At 29.2% G+C, this 15958-nt stretch overlaps 1 protein-coding gene across 1 annotated transcript; it reads left to right on the top strand.

The window, feature by feature from the left end:
* The first annotated feature begins 6261 nt into the window (after positions 1-6261).
* On the top strand, positions 6262-7297 carry LOC125820272 (AT-hook motif nuclear-localized protein 17-like). Its single transcript, XM_049499706.1, has one exon. The coding sequence runs from the start codon at positions 6295-6297 to the stop codon at positions 7093-7095; it is 801 nt and encodes a 266-aa protein (XP_049355663.1). The 5' UTR covers positions 6262-6294; the 3' UTR covers positions 7096-7297.
* The last annotated feature ends 8661 nt before the right edge of the window (positions 7298-15958 follow it).

The following is a 15958-nucleotide window of genomic DNA, read 5'->3' as shown; positions in this document are numbered from 1 at the left end:
CATTTTTTGCTCTTAAATGGGATTTGAGTATTATTTTAGGTTCCCATGAATCAGTAAAATTATCACCAGTTTTGGAATAATTATTTTGTAAATCAATCTTTTTGTTTTCTTCTTGCAACGTATAAATTTTTTAGATCACAGTCTAAAGACTTTTTTAAAAAAGAATCTAATAAGAAAACATTAAACTTTAGAGCACGGCTAAAATTTTGTTAGTTATTACAAACGTCAGATGATAATTTAATATTTTATTTATAAAATTAAACAATATATAAGTAATCATTATACCAAAAACTATCCGAAAGAATAATTTATAATTTTGCTTAAAATGGTACTTTATTATATAAACGTTTACTCCACTATCCCGCTATCATTTAAATCGCGACAATTCTTTTTAGGGAAAAAAAATAAATATATCCTCGAACTATCGTAAATGACATGCAGATACCCTCCGTCATAACTTTGGGACATTGGTGCCCTTGCCGTCCAAAAACTAGAGCATATATGCCCTTCACTCTAACGGAAGACTAAATAGTGACATGTGGAGCAATCTTATCTGTCGATCCGATATTTAATAAATATCATGTATATGGATAAGATTATGACACGTGTAGGTCCGTTAGTATAAAGGGCATATATGCAGGGGCAGCTCAACGTAACTCGGGGCCTAAAGCGAAATTTTATTTGAGGCCTAAAAACTTTCATACATATTTATTTAAAAATTATTTTTCTAATTGTTTGGATGCATATTATTACTTCAACTTTTTAATAGATGATTTATTTGAGTACTTTTTAAATTTTTTAAAATTAATTTTAGGTAAGATTTTATCAATTCAATGCTCTAAGGAATAAGTTGACAAACTTTAAGCAAAATAAGAGTTAGAATCGTAGAATCTGATTCAAGACGTTGATAACTTGATATACCTAACTTTGATTGAAAATTTAAGTAAAAAAAAATTGCGATTCACTTTGTTCAACATTGTTCGACTAATGATTCAGATTTCTGATAGAGTATTACTTTAACTTATCAAAGATTTGTAGAAAAAGAGTGAAAAAGGAGTTTTAGAAATGTAATAAGACAAAACAACGTTTTCTTGATTTCTTCTATTTGAGTGGAGTTAAGGAGAATGAAATAAAATAATATATATATATATATATATATATATATATATATATATATATATATACACCTTTTATTATAAATAATTATTATTTTTATAAAAATAAAAACACATAATTTGTTCTTGGTAAAAATTTGAGGCCTCCCAAAATTGGGGGCCTAAGGCATGCGCCTTAATTTTTCTAAGCAACAGCCGCCCCTGCATATGTGCTCTAGTTTCTAGATGGCAGGGATATCAATATCTCAAAAGTATGACAGAGGGTATCTGCATACCATTTACGATAGTTCAGGGGAATATTTGTCTTTTTCCCCTTCTTTTTATTCAATCTTTAAATGAATAATATATTCTAATATAATAATTTAATTTTAAATTCTTAATTTCCAATTTTTTTCTCACATAAATGAAGACAAACAGAATAATAATAGGTCGACTACAAAGTAAGGGGTCGTTTGGTTTGAATATGAGTTATGATGGGATAAGTTATGTTGGGATAACTTATGTTGGGATTAGTTATGATGGGATAAGTTGTCCTGGGATTATTTCTTATTGAGTGTTTGGTTTGTTATATTCAAAATAATATATATTGATAAATTTTAAGAACAAGTTGTTTGTTTACAAAATTACCCTTCACTTTATTTAAACTTTTTAAATTTTTCTTTGTGAGCTTTAGTTATTCATTTTTTAAAATAAAACTTTTATTTTTTTTAACTTAAATATTTTTGTTTATGTATTCCCATGAAAGTACCATGTGTATTTAAAAATATAACTTTTTTCTTATTTAGCTTAAAAATAGAACTTGCCTCTTAAGTTTATTAAAAAGAAGAAAATTTATGAGAAATCAAAATAAAATAAACATAAGAATTAGTCAAATAAATTCATAAATAAAAATTATATTTATATAGAATAATTTTTAATAGAAAAATATGTATAATTATCATAAAAATAAGGAGTAGTAAATATTATTATACATGGTATTAAAAAAAATGTAAATATACATAAATGTAAAAAATGATATATAAAAAGGATTTAAAGGGACATATTTGTCATTTACCTATTCTATCTCGGGATAAGTTATCCCGGGATTACTATACCACCCATGGGGAGGGATAACTTATCCCGGTACTAATTATTAATCCCGGGATAAGTTATCCCGGACTTGCCAACCAAACAACATAATTTTTTTTTTATCCCATCACTATTTTCTTATCCCATCATTATTATTTCTAATCCCTCACACCAAACGAGCCCTAAGAGTTTAACTATTACTAAACCGACTCCTATATATCCATTTCTTTTGACTTCTCTTTGCCGACAAATAATCATTTACGTTAACGCGTAAGATTTGATCATTGCAACTTTTGAATATATAGGCATATACCTCTCTTTTTATTTTTGCCTCTTTTTCTTATTTCAGAGAAGCGGAACTGTAGTGGCGAATCTAAAATTTCTAGAATATGAATATATTTATTAAAAAAAGAAGGAGAAAATTTGTATTTAGTGGGAACTGATCTTTGGTCCTCTAAATTAATAACTCAATTTTAATTAAGTGAACAATTTGGCCTTTTTATCTTAGAGGTGTCAGATAGATTATATTACATTAATTTTAAAAAATATATACATAAAATACTTAATTCTATGGAGACCATAAATTCACGTACCCTAAATTATCTCTATAAATCTGCCCCTCAATATAAGTATATAGTCTAAACAACACTATAGCTAATTAGGTCTCGTAATCTTGTTATCTTGGTGAAGTTAATTATATCCTTACCTACAATGTTTTTTTTCTTAATGACCTCAGCATGTTTTTTTATAATTAGGATGGTCGAGTCCGCCTACGTATATCTAGCAAAAAAAATAAAAATAAGTACATGTTATTTTTCACCAGCATAAATATTAGAAAATTTTGTTCATTAAAATTAAGCGGACAGAAATGATCGGCTTCACAACCTCCTTCAATAGCTAGAGTATGTGAAATTCTAACAATTAGGGAAAATAAACATATTTTATACAATCATTTATTTTAAGTAATTTCTATTAATACTACTTAAGTAGTTTGCTTTTTGTACGAGTAACTATTATATATACGAATCAACTTAATGAGATGTGAAGTCTTGAATTGTTTGAATTTGAAATATAGCAAGCTTCTTCACCTAATTATAGACAATTTTTATTGGTGTCACATGTGCCCTAGCTAGAAAAGTCAATAAGCACAATTATACGTAGATGATAATAAAAATGATCTTTATCAAATAAAATATAACATAATACACTACTCTATACCGACAAAGAGAAGAGGAAGAAAATTGTAGAGTTGCTTATTTGTTAATTTCAATGAATATATAAGAGGATGCACTAAAAAAAGCTTAAAGTATACTATAAACATAAAATTGGAATTAAAATTACTGAATTATGTCATATTCAACGACAAGCTAATTATAGCAATCGTCTATGCTTAAAAGAAAAAGAAGAAGATGAACATTAAAGCTGATAAGAGATGGTCCTACGAGTTAGAAGTCACGGTGGTTGCTCATCCATATCGTACATCTTTGACATTTTGAATTTGATTTAACTAATACATCAATAATATAAATAGTTAAATAAATACATTTAAAACCAAAACAAAAAAAAGAAGATAGTCAAAATAAGCAAGCTGAGATATGGTGCCAAATGTACATCAGAGTTTATAAGGAGATGACATTCACGATAAATAAAATTAAAAGTTAGTTATGAACTTTATTGTTAGTTCATCACCAAAATCATACGACATAAGTATATAACTAATGATATTTTTAAAAATCTTCACTAAGCCATTATTAAATAGAATTAATAATCAATTAGTTATAAAATTTATCCATCATTTTTTAAAAAGTAATGATTGTTAGTGTACTTGAGACACAAGTGACCCATGAGGACCCCCAATGAGTAACAAGAGGGGTATGGAAAAGATATATTCACACATGCATGCATAGTTGTAGAGAGAGAAAATGTATATAATGTTTGTTAAAATCAACCTATAAAATTATGATTTATCTTATTTATTTACATGTAAAGGGATTAATAATTTATTTATTTTATTAATTGAGTTTATATTAATCTATTTAATTTAATTCATTTACAAATTAATTGAATTGATATACAATTCTGATTGAGCCATTTGACATTTTTACTTAAATATTTATTTTATTTGACATATTTTCTTAAAAAGAAAAACATTAAAGTGTCTTTGTCCTTTATCAATCCATTTGGTTGAAAATTGGTCTAATTATTCCCAATTTTCTATCTCTCTCTTTCAAACTTAGTAGCAAGTTGAAGAGAAGTAAAAAGATGGCGATGAAAGGAAAGTTGAGCTAACGTAACCAAGTCCATTTTTTATTGCACATATATCTTCTAGAAACGATTTAGGTTTATCCACCGATAATATAATATATTTTGATAAAAATTTAACAGTCTTGAATATTTATATTAAATCATACTAATTTTTTACATATAATTAAAATTTAAAGGTGAGGATACACCGGTATTATAATTAATAATGATTTAGTGATAAGACCTTTTGTGAAAACTTATATCATATATTCGTTCGATTTTGTTAAACTCGATACTTATAAGTTTTTATCCAATTCTTTTATATTATTAGTGGATGTTGTTTTGGATATATCTTTAGATACGACGATTAGTGAAAGTGACTATTGAGAATTGAGATACTTAGGTACGTAAGAAGAAGCTTATCACTTCAAACCTTACTACAGAATTACAAAATTTCAAATAAGAATTAAACATCACATGAAACTAAATAAAAAAAAAGTAAAAGTAAGAACAGATAATCATAATTAGGGTTGTTCATGGTTATGGTTATAAAACCAAATCAAACCATAACCCGAACCAAACCGATTAAAAAAACCGATATTTGGTTTGATTTGGTTAGGTTTGGTTTTAAATTTTGAAAAACTGATATTATTTGGTTTGGTTTTGATTTTACTAAAAATTAACCGCAGAAATAACCAAATCGAACCGAGAAGTTATATACATAAATTTTATAATTATTTATAAATAAAATATAAGTATTTTGATAAATTTTAATTAACTTAAGTCTTTAATTTACTATTTTCTGAAGCCCAACACTTAAATTTTAGCCCAACTATTAAAACCTTAAGTCTAAATCCCTTAATATTCATTAATTTAAAGATTACACTTTTCTGTTCTTTATAAAATTTTCAAATGTAGCATTGAATAATTTAAAGCTCAAGCTAAAGAAGATGATAATTGATTAGTTTTGACTATGAAATATTGGTTGTTTTCTTTTTTTAGAAGTAATTTCTCAATATTTTAAGGTGTAATTTTATTGAAAAGTCTATGATAAGATGTTGAGATCTCCAGAATATTGAACCAACTTTATACTATTGACAATTAGTTTTTTTAGTTTCTGAAACTTGGTACGATGAATCACTTTGTTCATGTAATAGCTTGTTTGTGAATTGTTCATGTACTAAGTGTTTGTGTCTATCGAGATGCGTATGTCCTCAACAAACTTATTACTTTCGAACCGAAAAAAACTGAAAAAACCTAACCAAATTGACGATAACCAAACCAACGGTTGTTTTTTTGATTTTATTTTAGAAATTTAAAAACCAATTTAAATTGATTTGATTTTGATTTTAACTAATAACCGATCCAAACCGAACCGTGATCACCCCTAATCACAATCAAACTTACAATGAAAAGAAAGTATAATGTTTTCTACTCAAACAATTTATGAAGACAACCAAGCTAAGACCATGCCTAAACATGTTAGGAGGAAGTGCAAATTGTGTATCGATGTTTTTAACAAATAAAAAGCACTATTTCTTGTCCTATGCACTTAATAACAGGATATTTCTTTCTCACTTATAAATAAAGTTTTAATTTTTTTTATATAAGAAGACCATGAAAGCCAATCCTTTGCCTCCACTAGTCTTTCTCTTATATATATAACAAATAAATATAGAGAAAGTAATTTTCAGTTCATTTTCTTTCTCTTCCCTCTCCACCCAAACACTACCACACCCAATTTTCTTCTACTATACTTCTTATATTCTATCTCTTTTTTTTCTTTTTTATATATCTCTATAATATCTATTTTAATTTCTATAAATAGAGAGACAAAAAGAAATAAGTACTTTTTATTGATAAGAAAATGAAAGAAAAATATGTAGAAGAAAGAAAAAACCACTCTAACAATATCTATACGTTTGCTAAACTTCATCAAATCCAAAATTTCCAGCTCCACCATCAAACGGCAGTATCCACCGCAGCGCCGCCGTCCTCCTCCGTCAACGACGGCGCCACCATCGAAGTCATCCGCCGTCCACGTGGCCGTCCACCCGGCTCGAAAAACAAATCCAAACCCAAACCCGAACCCAATTTCTTCACAGCAGCACGTGATGGTCACGTGGGAAAACCCACTATGAGTCCTTACATCCTCGAAATTCCAATTGGAATTGATATTATCGATTCGATCTATCGATTTTGCGGGAATCAAAATATGGGTCTATGTATTCTTAACGGGTCGGGTACAGTTACTAATGTTACACTTAAACAGCCTTCAATTAACCCGGCTGATTCTACAATTACCTTCCATGGAAGCTTCAATATTCTTTCGATTTCAGCTACAATTATACCAAGTGATTTTTCTCGGGTCTCAAATGGATTCAGTATTTCATTAGCCGGGCCACAAGGTCAGGTTGTTGGTGGGCCGGTAATTGGGCCACTTTTAGCTGCTGGGCCGGTATATTTAATTGCTACTACGTTTAATAATCCTTTTTATTACAAGTTTCCGGCGGAGGACGACGGCGACGGCGGTCAGTCCCCGGTTTCCGGCGCCGGAGATAGTGGGCAGCCACCGGAATCAACTCATCATGAGTATTGTTATAGTTCTAATCAGTTGCCATCGGATGTGATATGGGCACCTACCGCTAGACAATTACCACCTTACTAAAGTCGTATTCAGAATGTGAAGTTTACAAATTTAGATTTAAAATTTATCTTGTGTCTTGGTGAGTTTAGAATATATATTTTATGTTTATTTAGGAAAAATATATTGAGTTTGAATCAAAGTTACATTTAGTATTGTGAAAAAAGAAATTGAAATATTAGTTGTCTCCGTTTGATTAATGTAACTAGCTTTGACAGTTTATTGAGTTTATGTTATCTTATTTTATTTTTAGTATGTTAAGAAAAATGGTCCTAGTTTTAAATTTGAAAACATTTATTTTTAACTCTTTATTTAATTTTTATGGACCTGTTTTATAATTATGTTTTATTTTTAAGATGATAAATTTCAATAATTTTTTTTTCTCTTAAATTTTATGTTCAATGCAAAAATAAAGTTCATATATAAATTGAAACATATAAAATATTATTCTATTTAGTTCCATAAATGTTGTTTAGGTTAATGCAGTTTGGTATGAGGATGAGATAGAAAATGGTAGCTAATTCCAAAACTTTAATATAAATGACAAGATAAAATAATTTTACAATCAATTAATATCCATATTCAAACGCAAGATAAAATAATTTCTAGATTATTATTCTTATCTCACATAACAAATATATATGTGTATATATTTTATTCGATATCTAATATCAACATTCGAATTCAATTAATCTGAATTCACCTTGTGTAGAGCTCATTAAGGAAAATGCTTTCTATTAATGATATTTTTTATATCCAAAATTCAAATTCGAGATCTCTGATTAAATCGAAGTATATCTATTCACTACACAACCTATGTTGATGGTTACCAAACGAAGGTTTGGTCCTCCAGTCTGTGTGCTTGATGCTGATTGGTGAAGAAATTTTGTTTCCCTTTGGACATTTACTTTGAAACTACAACAGCAGCAGCAAGTGGCTGAAAATAATGCTGACTTTTCACTTTCATGGATGAATTCTTCTTATATTGGTTGTCTAATTAAATTGGCTCTTTTTCAAATGCATATATAGTGCATTGGATTGAGAAATATGAGTTAGGTTCGATAATCAATGCAGTTCTACAAGTGAGATTTCGAGTAGTATATACACAAATTTTATTTGTATCTTTATGAGGTAAAGAAACTGTTTTTCATAGAGTTTTAGTTACTAAATCTAATCCTTGATGAAAAATAAGCAAGTACGTAAGTTTTTTCCAATTCAAAGTGAAAAAATGGAATTATTCCTTTAGCAAATTGGGGTAAAATTGAGTGAAAAAAATCTTGATTTAAAATAAATTGATGAGAAAATGATATTTCTTTAGGATCTACTCAAACATTTACAAATTGATTAATTAGTTAAAATACACTTGTCTAAAAGAGAAACTCAAATCCTAATACCCTATAAAGTGATGATTCAACATAAATTCTATTAGGTATAATATATTAAAAGTAACTAAAAGATTCTATTTATATAAATGTAAAAGTGTTATGGGGTACTGTTCTTTTTTTTTTTTGGAATTATTTTCACCAACTAATAAAGTCAATGTTTATTTTAAAACACACTTTTGGAAAATTCAAAACTATGGTATTATGGTTAAGCTTTTAGTACTCATATCTTAAATGACTTAATATATACTTTCTCTATTTTAATTTATTTGTCTTGTTTTTTTATTTGCTTTAAAAATGGTATATTTCCTTCTTTAACAACTATTTAATTATAACGGGATCATCTTGCAAAATTTTGAACCTTCTTTACCACTTAACCAAGTTTTTGACTTATGCTCAGGAGGTAATTCATCGTTATGTATACACACATAATTCAAAGAAAATGATTATATATATAAATAGTGTAATTTTTCGACCAAGGGTGGTACTTCTAACTTCATCACCGCCCCTGGATAGAACCTTCAGTTTCTCATACGAGAGAATCTTAGTAGTTCAATTAGTTGACTATCTGATCTTTTTTCTTTTTAGTAAAGTTCAATTTCCCACCTTCACGTAATCTCCTCCCTTATTTCATCTTCTCCTAACCTTAATTATTATTATTATTATTTTAAAATAAATAAAGACCATCATATCCCTTAGATTTTTAATCGACAATTTTAACATAGTTCAAATATATTTCTGTTTTATTCCAAAAAGATTTTAAACTATAGAAATATATCCGATTAATACTGCTCCATTGGCTGCCGAACCCTTAGTTAATTTCCTTTTTTTTTAGCAAGGCCTAGTATTATTAATGTCGACGTAAATTTAATATTATATTATATACAAGATCTTTATCGTTAACTATTAACGATATGCTTTATTTGAATCACGAATCTATCAAAAACAATCTCTTAAATTAGCGATATATTTTTTATGAGAAAAAGATAAAGTTACATACATACATACTATCTTCTCCAGACTCCACTTGTAATACTATATTAATTTGATTTTGTATGTTATTGCTATTAACTATTATGTTTTCTCTACTTTCTTAAACTAAGTATTAAGTTAGAAAAGGACCAACAAATTAAAACGAAAAAAGTAATTAAAGTGTTTGTATTTATCATTCAAGACTTTTCACATCTATTAATGGATAATTGTGCAATTTGGTGGGTGAGAAAACAACCAACTTGTGTCGTGCATATATTGAAGCTTTCTCTTCCTTTATTACTTTTAATTGTTATGATTTTTTTTTAGAATTAAACTATATGAGCTTTGATTAACATTTTATGATGTATTTTTTTAATCATATTGATATGTAAAAAAATACAATTTATAGTACTTTTTGTATAGTTTTTGAATATCTAACTTTTTTGTTTAAAATATTGAATTAATGTAATCTAATTTAAATTTGAAAATCAGTCAAATTGACTTTTAAAAAACGCAATATGACAATTAAAAATGGAAGGAGAGCGTATCATCATTTTGATGTAACTTTGCCTCTTTCCTTGACCTACTTCTATATGCCCCATTTGCTGTCCGGCTGCTCATTAAAAAAAAAAGGTAAAATAGTCGTAACGTTTTTTGTATAAATAAAATATATGGTAAAAGATTGTATGAAAAGTTAAATTTGGGTTTTATGATATTATTCCAAAGATATGTATGTGAAATCAAAATATACTGAGAATAAGTATAGTTTAAAGAACCTTATAATCGCACTATATTTTGTAGATTTTTACAATATTTTATTATTTAATTTATGGGCCAAAATTATCATCAAAATTGCTTATATTGTTTGTATATAAATTTTCGTTGGTTATCCTTTTATTTTTGGATAGTTTTAGTCAGAGGCGTATCCAGGAAGGGGTCATCGGGTTCACGTGAATCCATGCTCCCCTCCTGAAATCATATATAGTAATGTTATATTTTAAAAAAATATTTAAATATAGATATTGTTGTGCCGTAATTTGACTATCTCTAGAAAAATCACCTTTTGAAATGTTCCAAGTATAAAACAATTTGAGAAATACTTAGAAAGAGTCGCCACTTAATTTTTTAAAGAAATTAAGAAAACTTATAATTTTCAAAGATTTAAACAGAAAAAATCATTTGAAAATACCAAAGAGGGTTCGGGGTTCAATTTACACTTCGAGAAGGGTTTAAGCATTCGAAGTGTCTGCTAACATGCGGTTGACCTGCGACTTGACTAAAATATATTTGACTATTTTTTAGAAAAAATAGAATAATTTAACATAGAGAATATATAATAATTTACACTATTCGATTAAGTTCGAGAAAATAATTAAGAAATGAACCATTTTTATTCTATCTTTTTAGAAAGAGGGACCTAAGATGAAAATATTTGAATTAAGGTGCAAATGATTAGAAAATTAATAAAACTAGAATGATTAGAATTTATTTAATAAATTAAACCAATTTAACACATTAAAACATGAAAATCATTTTTAATTACTTGAAAAGTAAAAGTTTTGACTAACTTTTTTGAAAAAAATGACTAAGTAAGTATTTATGATAATAATTTACACTATTAGATTAACTTTGAGAAAGTAGTTAAACAAAGAGCGATCTTATTTTTTAAGAAAAATGGGACCTTAATTGAAATATTTGAATTAGAGACATGTAATAAGAATTTTAACGAAACTAAATTAGTTGGTTTCTATTTGAGTCATTTTTTTTTTGGTTTATGAAAAAAAAAACTTATTTTAAACTAAATAAAAAAAAAAGTTGACTAAAGATTATAAATGATAATGCAAGAGTCGATAAAATGAGATTTGTTAGAAATAAAACAACACAGAGAAATAGTTTGTCTTTTGGGGAATTCAACTAAGTTAATTAAAAATTCTAAAGTTAGAGTTAAACAACAAATAATAAGTAATCGCAATTAAATAATGAAAGAGTAAGGGAGAAATTGAATTTGAGCCTTTCTTGGGCCAAATTCGCTACTTTTTTGGAGTTTAACACAATTCCCGTTTTTGGTATACAGCTGATGTATATCAGTGTATATCGGCATGTGTATAGGTTCTTTTCGTGTATCTCTTGCTTCCGAACACCTGTATTTCGCGTTGGCCCTATATTTTTGCGTTTTTGAGCCGTATATCGCTGTTTTTTTCCGTGTATACTTGTGTATACAGCTGTATAGGTCATGTATACTGCCTTCTTTTGGTTTTTAAGACCTGAAAGTTCAATTTCCAGCTCCCTTTTAAGTGCATTCAATCTGTCCGTCAGTTTCAAAGGCGGCTGACTCGAAGGGAAGGGTTTGAGCCTTCGTGGCTCAACAAGAAAATGCAAGGAGAGAAAATAAAGTCCGTGAGGACTCGGAAGGAGTTTCACATGCAACAAAAAAAAAATAATGATTAGCTTTTGAGGCGAAGAAGAAAAGAGCAAATAAGACACAATTTAATTAAATAACGTAGCCCATGCAATCTGAAACAATATATTACCAAATTCACCACATGACATGGAGCAAATGAATTTAAAGCCACATTATTGAGAGCTGAAGTATAAGGAAGTTCTAAGAAAAATATGCACACAGGCATGGGCATAACAGTGAAGTCCTAAGGGAGTAAAAAATGGGTCCAACAAGGGCAACTTATTCAATGAACAAATGATTGTTAAACAATAAAATTCACCACACAAAAGAGGTAGAGGGCGTGTTATATACTAGGCAGAAATCATGTTTCATTTGGTCATTTTTTATTTGGACAAGTTTCCAATTTAAGAAGTGACCACTGTAAGAAATTCTATGCCAAACATATAAGAGACCAACTTAGGCACGGCAAAGGCAAATTAGTAGCTGTCAAATAAATAAACGCAAATATACAGTGCTTCAATATGTTGAAATAAAAGCCGATGACCTCTTAATCTTTGACATTTAAATTTCGGAAATCGAAAGGCAAAGCCTACATGACACGAGGATTACCAGCAAAAATAAATAAGAACAAAGCAGGAGAGACATGCTAAAGGACAAATATAAGGAAAAGCTGATCTTAAGAGAACCAGACTGACCCAACATCCTCTATTTTGATCCCATAAATATACGTATTCACTGAAAATCTCGACATATAGGAATATACCTCGATGAACCAAAAGAAGGCTCAGGCATACACCAAATTGAAAACTTGACTTACGCGTCCCATATGAGCTTAAATATAAGCAGAAGTCAACATTCCCAAATCAAATTTACAAGATGGATAGGGGAAGATGAACTTCAACTAAGCGAAACACGAAAGGAGATTGACATGGTTGAAATAATCGACCCCAGATTCATAACGGCAAATATGAAGTGCCAAATGAACTCGCAATATTGATGCGTTGTTTCAATCTTCCAACTCGAGGTGGAAGAACGAAGGAAACGACATCTAACATCAAATCTCATTACACATTATTGCAAATTTACGACGACGGGAAAAAGACTAAGACGAAAAAAATATGCTACAGCCAACAAACAGCCTACCAACAACTATATCCATATTCCAAGCACAATCGAGATCAAAAGATGAGACAATGGACAAAAGTAAACCAAGAACCTCAACTTTTATCAATATCCAAAAGCAAATAAACCAACTTCATATAAGCATGAAATCAGTTATAGATATAAACAAATGGACGTAGAAACTAGAAACATCAACCTTTAGGCAACAGAAGAAAATTAATTGGAAACTAGAGAAAAGAGCTGAGAGTTCTACAATATTCCAGTAGAAAAATAGTAGTCAAACTTCAGGCAAAATAGTGAGAACTTCTATCATTATTAATATAAATAATGTTAACATACAACAACTAAAACATAAGCAGGAACATCTAGACAGAAACTTAGAGTAACTAGGAATTGAACAAAACAAAGCTTGGAAAAGATTTTACCTCTTTCGGAGCAGCGAGCAGGGATGACGAGCTAGCCGTGAGAGAGCTTCCACCACCACACCCACACTTTGAGAGTTCCGACAGCAACGGGAGAGTCACGTTTTTAAGAGGGAAGCTGAAACTAAATACTCTTTGTAGTATTTTTTGATCCTATACTAGTTGACTCCTATCTCTTTTCTCTTTTCTTCCAATCCTTGTTCAAAAAAAAAATAAATTCCCCCTCCTCCTACAATGAATAAGAAGCGACATTTATAGAGAGGAAATCCTCCGGTTCCTTTTTGGGGGGGACTTGGGGATAAAAATTGGACAAGGGCAAGGGCCGAAAAAGGAAATTCTCATCCAATCTTCAATTCAAATTCTTTTCCCAAAGGCCAAAGGACTCCTGTTTGCACAAGATTTCAAACGAAATCCCTCGAAATCCGGATGAAAAGATAAAGGTGGGCGGCTGTGATCAAACCCACCGCCCTTGCGCTCGACGTGGCGCTATCTTGTAGCCACAAGGTCGATTGGACGCAACTGGCAGGGCTGGAACGAGTTGGTGAGAGCAGAGAAGGGAAACGCGGAAAGTTGCTGGTTCCGTGAACTCCGCTGCGTGATTTGACTCCGTTTGGTGCCGTTGATGCTACTGTTCGAGTTGCCGTGTATTTTGACGCCATGTTCACGCCATTTGCTCGTTGTTTTGATGTTGCTGCTGCTTTGTCATTTGGAACTGCTGCTGTTAAGGCTGGGTTTCTTTTGTGGACAGAGTTTTGGGCTGGGTCGGGTCATTTAGGAGTTGGATCAGGTGCTGTATTGTGGGCTGGGAATGTTTTTGTTGAATTGGAAATTGGACAGATGGGCTGATGGGTCTGGCAATTCAAAATGAAAGGCCCAAAAATTGATTTTACAAATGAGTTTGAAGGGAGGCAAAAAGGGAATTAAAATTAAATAAATGGTTAGACTCGATTTGAGAATTGGCCTAATTGATTGTAATTATAGCTATTGAATTAAGGATTTAGCCAAATTGAGTTTACTTGGTGATTTGGCTAAAAGCTAATTAAGACGAATTAATATAAATTGATTAATGAGCTTCTTAATCTTAACAAAATAAAATAATTAACTTAATTATAAACTAATTAGCTCAAAATTATAACTATAATTTTAAAGTAAATTAATAAAATATTTAACCAACATGTAAAATCTTTTGTGATGATTTTCAAATATTTATAAAATAAAGTGATTGCAAAAAAAAAATAAAAAAATATACATATTTATTATTAAAAAATGATAAAATTACTTTGAACATAGCTTGAAAGTATTTTGAATTTCATAAAACTCATTAATTCAAAATTATAACCATCCCTAATATTAAAAATATAATTTTTTTTTTTTTGAGACGATTTTCTAATAATCATAAAATATAATAATTATATACATAATTATGTAAAACAACATATATATTATCTAAAAATTATAAAATGTGACAAAACTAGTTAAAATAACTTGCAAGCTATATTATTATTATTATTATTATTATTTATTTATTTTTTTGAAATTTTATAAAACTAATTATTTTAAATCGTTTAAAATTGAAGAAGCTCGAAATGATTAATTTATATTGTGGAGGTCCAAAATTGGATGTCAACAGATATGTGAACCCACACTTGAAGAATTATACAGTGCGATTATGTTGGGTGCACCTCTCTAAGTGAGGTTAGAAATTTGAATCTTTTAGTTATCTTGTTTTATTTTTCTTTTTAAAATTGGGCAATGTCTCTCTAAGTGGTTTGGATAGGTAAAAATAACTTTGGACTTATAATTTTAAAATTTTAATTATTTTTAGTGATAAGAACCTAAATGTTAAATCGATCAAATTTATATCTTAGATTCACTTTTTTGTAATAGTGCACCCATCACCTCAAAATCCTGAATACGCCTCTGGTTTTAGTAAATAAACCTATTTCTTTTTTGTGCAATTTCTGAATTTTTAAACTACAACCTATAAATTTCTTTTAAGTAAACTTAGAATCTTATTAGAATTTTTTTGAGAAATATTAGATCATGATCTCAAGGCTAAATTTATTCAAATTCTGAGAACACGAACAAAATCTTAACTCAACAAAAATAAGATACTTTCATAAATCAATTGCTACTTGCTTGTAGGGAATTATTGTAGTTTAATTGATTATCTACCTGAACTTTCACCTTGTTGATCATGGTTCAATTTCCCACCTTGTAATTCCCCTTACAGCCTGTCTCCAATTTTTTAAGGGGAAATTATGTGGATAATTATCATCACAACTAACATTTAATCGTATTTACATATCTCCTCTCTTCCTCTCTCTCACCTCTTTCCTCTCTTTGGAATCTCGCTTGCCTCTCTCATCTTTTCTAGTCATCTCTCCCTCGCCTCTCTCCTCTCCCAGCCCATTCACTGTCTCGCTTCATTATGTCCGGTCTCTCTTGTTTATACAAATACAATTGTTAACAATCGTTTATACAAACACAAATGATAACAATCCATTATACAAATACAAATTATAAGTGTCAAGTTTACAGATCTCTTTAGTGATACAAATACAAATACACATGTATTTGTTAATACA

Source organism: Solanum verrucosum, unplaced genomic scaffold, assembly GCF_900185275.1.
Source record: "Solanum verrucosum unplaced genomic scaffold, falcon-dt-bn FXZP01000229.1, whole genome shotgun sequence".
NCBI lineage: Eukaryota > Viridiplantae > Streptophyta > Magnoliopsida > Solanales > Solanaceae > Solanum > Solanum verrucosum.
The sequence above is the reverse complement of the archived record's forward strand: the minus strand, read 5'-3'. Positions and strand labels throughout refer to the sequence as shown.